The 5,006-nt window shown below is 32.7% G+C and overlaps 1 protein-coding gene across 1 annotated transcript; it reads left to right on the top strand.

Annotated features, from left to right (window-relative positions):
• The first annotated feature begins 265 nt into the window (after positions 1-265).
• Positions 266-2,855, top strand: LOC123553525 (uncharacterized). The gene is made up of 2 exons (XM_045343228.2): positions 266-508; positions 2,384-2,855. Exons 1-2 carry the CDS (start codon positions 448-450, stop codon positions 2,803-2,805), a joined length of 483 nt encoding a protein of 160 aa, XP_045199163.2. The 5' UTR covers positions 266-447; the 3' UTR covers positions 2,806-2,855.
• The last annotated feature ends 2,151 nt before the right edge of the window (positions 2,856-5,006 follow it).

Genomic DNA, 5,006 nt, shown 5'->3' with positions numbered 1-5,006 from the left:
ATCTTAACAAACTTTCCAGGATCATGTGTTTGCAAACCAGTAAAAGAATGAGATGAAAATTTATTCAGTAATTTAAGTCTAATCCTCTATACCCTGAAATCCGCTATATCTTCGTCTTTTAGTTTTGTATAACGTCATTTACATTTTCACATCATTTTTGGGATGACGTCTATTTTTCTCAACCTGTGCATTCTTTGGATACGTAGTATGCTGTCCTATTATCTTGAATGGCGTACTCAATAACGTTTATGTTCACGTGTGTACCATAAAACATGTCACATAATAGGCTAAAGTGCAAGGTTAATGGTAAACACTGGGCGAAGCAAAATGAATAAGTTACATAAAAGCGCATGTCAATCAAAGTGTGACCGCAGTATATGGCCATTTGGACATTTAAGTACAAGCTAAATGCACATCTAGTCTTTCACGCGTCTAAGATCTTCAAATATGGCAAAGATTTACGGAATATGTTTTGCTACTTTGGGTTTGATTGTGGCATTTTCTTTCGGTAAGTATACGATTTCTAGTATTTCTAGTAACACTTATTTGGACCAGGTTTCTTGTTTTGTTGTTGAAATTACAATGTAACTGAAGGTAGGTGTGCACAATGACAGATTTAGAATTTCTGATATACAACAATAAAAAATATATATAGAAAAAGGTACTATTCAACAAATAAAACAAGATATATCAATATATTTTCAATAAACGCACGAAGTAATGAATATAATATGTATGGTCAGACAGCAAAAATGAAAATACTAGTTGAACAGTGTTTAAATTAGGTAACACTTAGAATATAGCTTTGGGAGAGACAATTTGGATTTCCTATAAGCATACATACAACTATGTAAGTATCGAGTTGATCTGTTTCATTCCCCCCCCCCCCCCCCCTTTTTTTTTCAAAAGCTTGGAAAGCGAATGTTGCGATATTTTGTATGTCTTTACGGTTTTCTTTGAAAAATAGTTGTGAAAATTTAACATTACTATAATGAATGCCAAAATATTTTTTCTAATACACCTTTTTATAAATTCTACAATATTCTGACATGACAAGATTATACTCGTCCTCTAATATGTGACAACTAGAACATTTTCATACGATATTTTTTGTACGATTCCATCTGCCAGTCTCTGCGACGATAATGCATATCTGAACTTCTTATCTTTACAATTTGAACAGAACAGAACATAATTTTATTTCAGTAACTTATACATATAAAGTATCTCGTTACATACATACATTTTAAAATATAATAATTTCTAGGTCACATGATAAACTTATAAAAACAAGGATAAATATCAAATCTTAAGTAGAGAAAAAAAAGAACAACATATAGCATATTTAGGTCATATTTGATGTGTGGAGAATAGACGAAAATACATTTTGCTATATCAATACATTTTAAATATGATAATTTTTAGGTCACATTTCAAACTCATAAAAAGGATAAATATCAAATCTTAAGTAGAGAAAGAAAGAACATGTTGCATATGATATTGAGGTCATATTTTATTACCGGTATTATATAAATCAAGTATATTTTTGTAAAATATTACCTCTGTATCGATATGTATTAAAATGTCTGTCCTATGTATAAAAAAATCGTTTAGATATGATCCTGTGGGTATGCTGGTATTCGATCTAACTTGCTTCATAGCTTTACTGATTTCGCTTAATAATTTATTTCTTCATTCTGGAAACATATTCTATGTTTTTCCTTCATCAAAACATAACACAGACAAGACAAGACAATTTTATTGCAAATCATTTAGGCTTAAAAGCCCATGATGACATAAGAATTACATAATACAAGACATACAGCAAACTATATACCCCCCCCCCCCCCACCAATCCCACACTTAAAGATGATCCTTTGGGTTATTAAACTCTTCAAACTATTTTGCAAATTTACATTCAAAATTCGTTTTATTGTTATACAGCTCACATCTGTACAGTTTAGCATTTTTTAAACCTAACCTCAGTCATGTTTTTTTCGTGGTCTCATTCCTGTACATGAATTTATACACTGGTTGTTTACTAATTTGGCAGCGTAGGATTTTTATTCCACGTATTTATTTTTTTTCTAACTTTTTAGAGTTAGAGTTTACTTGTGGCTATTTTATTTATATTATTTCCCTTTCAGGTCGAATAATTGGTGTTATTTGAATTCTTAAAGGTTATGGTAAACTAGAAATATTTTAATGAAAAATCTTGTAATGCATTGTCCGTTACTGTGAAATATTTTATTTTTGTTTCTGTAAAAAAATACTTACTTACTTACACACACACACATTATGAGAGTAAGATACAGTTTAGAGATTTATAGACTTAAAAATAATTTAGAATATAAAAATAGTAAAATATTCTTTTTTTTTTTAGTTCATAGCCAGCAAACCAGTTCCAAATCACCCTTGGAGAAACAGCTGAGAGCAAATTTAACCAAACTTGTTCAGTTTGTCATTCATCCTACTGCAAAACCGTCGACGGAGCTGATTTCCCATGCTCTTGCCGCCGGAAGTATACCCACCACCGAGATGGAGAGAGTTGCCTACCTCGGTATTTTACAGCGGATAGCCAGAAATACGCCCGAACTCGTCAAACAGTTTACAACTGTCACTTCCAATCCTGATGGTGCCCAGACTAAAAGCGTAGACGAAATAGGTCTTTCCAGTTATGTTGTAATGAGGGCCCTACAGTATGTACAAAAAGAACATAATGCTATAGCGGCCCGAGGAAATCTCAGCGATATTGTGAATACAGCGTCGGCAGCATCCAGTGTGAGGAACGCAGCTACCATTTAAACTTTTTTAAATTGCTAAATGTTGAACAATAATAAAAGTAAAGTATTGTTTCAGTTGCTTTGTATTTCGTTAATACAGTATTTTATGTTAGAATATTTTGTGTAGTTAGTTTAAAACACTAGTATATGATGAATTGCATACATGCTTAGAAGTTCCTAAAAGCTGTCACAGGAGACAGCGTGCCGTGACTGTTTCGATGGCGGATATTGAAATAGGGCACAACTGTTGAAGTTGGAGCTATCCTTGGAATGTTGAATGGATCCAATGTTGATGGCGATATTGTACAATAGTTTATGTCTGAGTCAGTTGTATTTCGTAATAACAGAGATAGATTGTAAGTGTATCAAAACATTAACTAAATTCAAAAGGGAATATTTCATAGAATAATTCTGCAAGAGTTATGCACCATGTGTCATATCATGTGGCTTATAATTAACAACTATGTTAAGTTTGAATCAAACCCATTTAGTAATAACTGAGGTAGCAAAAAATTGCATAACGACTTTAACCTGAAATTCAAAGTAAAAAGGGGGCATAATTCATATCGTATTGGTGCCAGAGTTATGGACATTGGGTGTCCTATGACGAGGAGGATCATCGGGTGTGGAATAATCATTTTAAGTTTGAATCAAATCTCTTTTGTAATAAGATATACCTTGTGCCATATGATGTAGGTGATGATATGGCACAACATTATTTTAGGTTTGAATTAAATCCGTTTAGTAATAACAGGAATATAGAGAAAGTGCAGCAAAACTTTAACCTGAAATTCTAAGTAAAAAGGGGGAATAATTCATGAAATATTGGATCATCAAGAGTTATACAGTCCTTGTATCATATGATGTGAGTAATGATGAAGAATAACTATTATAAGTTTGGAGCAGATCCATATCAATTAATAACTGGGATATAGTGAAATGCATCAAAACCTTAACCAAGGTTAGCTCAATGTACTTCGTATAGTCGAACTAGCTAAAAAATAGCGCATACTCCCTAAAGGTGAATTTATACATAATAATTGCCATTGTTGCATGGTAGGAAGTCTTGCCATTAAATATTCACATCATTGAAGGGCAAGTGATTCGAAGTCAGCGACCTTAACCACTCGGCCACGGAGGCCCCGGAGGAGATATTGAATACTCTGTGAGTTGCACAAGTGGTGACAACACACAGTGCATATAGGAAATACTTTTGAAACTATGAATGGGACAAGCACAGATGTACATTTTGTTTGTGGTGCAACATTATAATTTCTCCATCAAATATTGGCCCTAATTGTTAAAAAAGAACTTTATCATGTTATAATTCTGGGGATAAGAGTGTTCTGCCACGACATGCATTTCATTCATCTGCCATCGGATAAAACAAGAGTACCGGAACATCACGCTGCCCGCAATCAGACAAACTGTTTTATTACTTTCAAATACATTTAGGACGTATCAGTGACTTTCATGTTGATATCAAAGAAAACATATTTAGAATACTTGTGTATATAACTTCTAAAACTTCCTTTAAAGGTGGTAGATCTCAGATTTTTATCATGGTATGGATGTGACCGAAAGTTTAATAAATGATCATACACGCTTATTTGTATTCACTGTATGTTTTTTACATGTTCGATTTTCGCTGGATTCATTTCCCTATTTTGGTTGCCAAACAAAAATAGAGATATTTTAGCACATGCAGGGCGTCCGCTGCCTATCGCATTTGGAGCCACTGGCTCAAACTTTGACTAAAGTGGCTCCAAAAAATCTCGAGTGGCGAAACATTATTGCTCCACATATATTTTCTTTTTTACCCCCACGGAGTTATTGTGTATTTGTTCCGGAAGTTATGTATAAATTTAATAAACATTATATGAATATAAGAACTATTGTACTATGTTTGTCAAAGGTTAACATTAACACATATATTTAGCCAAAATTCGTTAGAAATGCAAGTTTGTAAACTTAGTATTACCTACCTTTACCTATCTTGGTTGAGCAACCAGGATAGATTTGAAATAAATGAATTAGGAAGCTAAAACTTACCTTTCTGGTTATTATTATGATTATTGAAATATCTCAATATCTGTCAAATAGAATTATAAATTATACTGAAGTAAAATGAAATAGTACACTTTATGAATACTTTCATATTAAAGTGGAGTAATTACAAATGAATTTACTGTGTCCATGTTTGTTTTTTATCCGTGCACTCTT

This window comes from Mercenaria mercenaria, chromosome 4 (assembly GCF_021730395.1).
Source record: "Mercenaria mercenaria strain notata chromosome 4, MADL_Memer_1, whole genome shotgun sequence".
NCBI classification, from domain to species: Eukaryota; Metazoa; Mollusca; class Bivalvia; order Venerida; family Veneridae; genus Mercenaria; species Mercenaria mercenaria.
The sequence above is the reverse complement of the archived record's forward strand: the minus strand, read 5'-3'. Positions and strand labels throughout refer to the sequence as shown.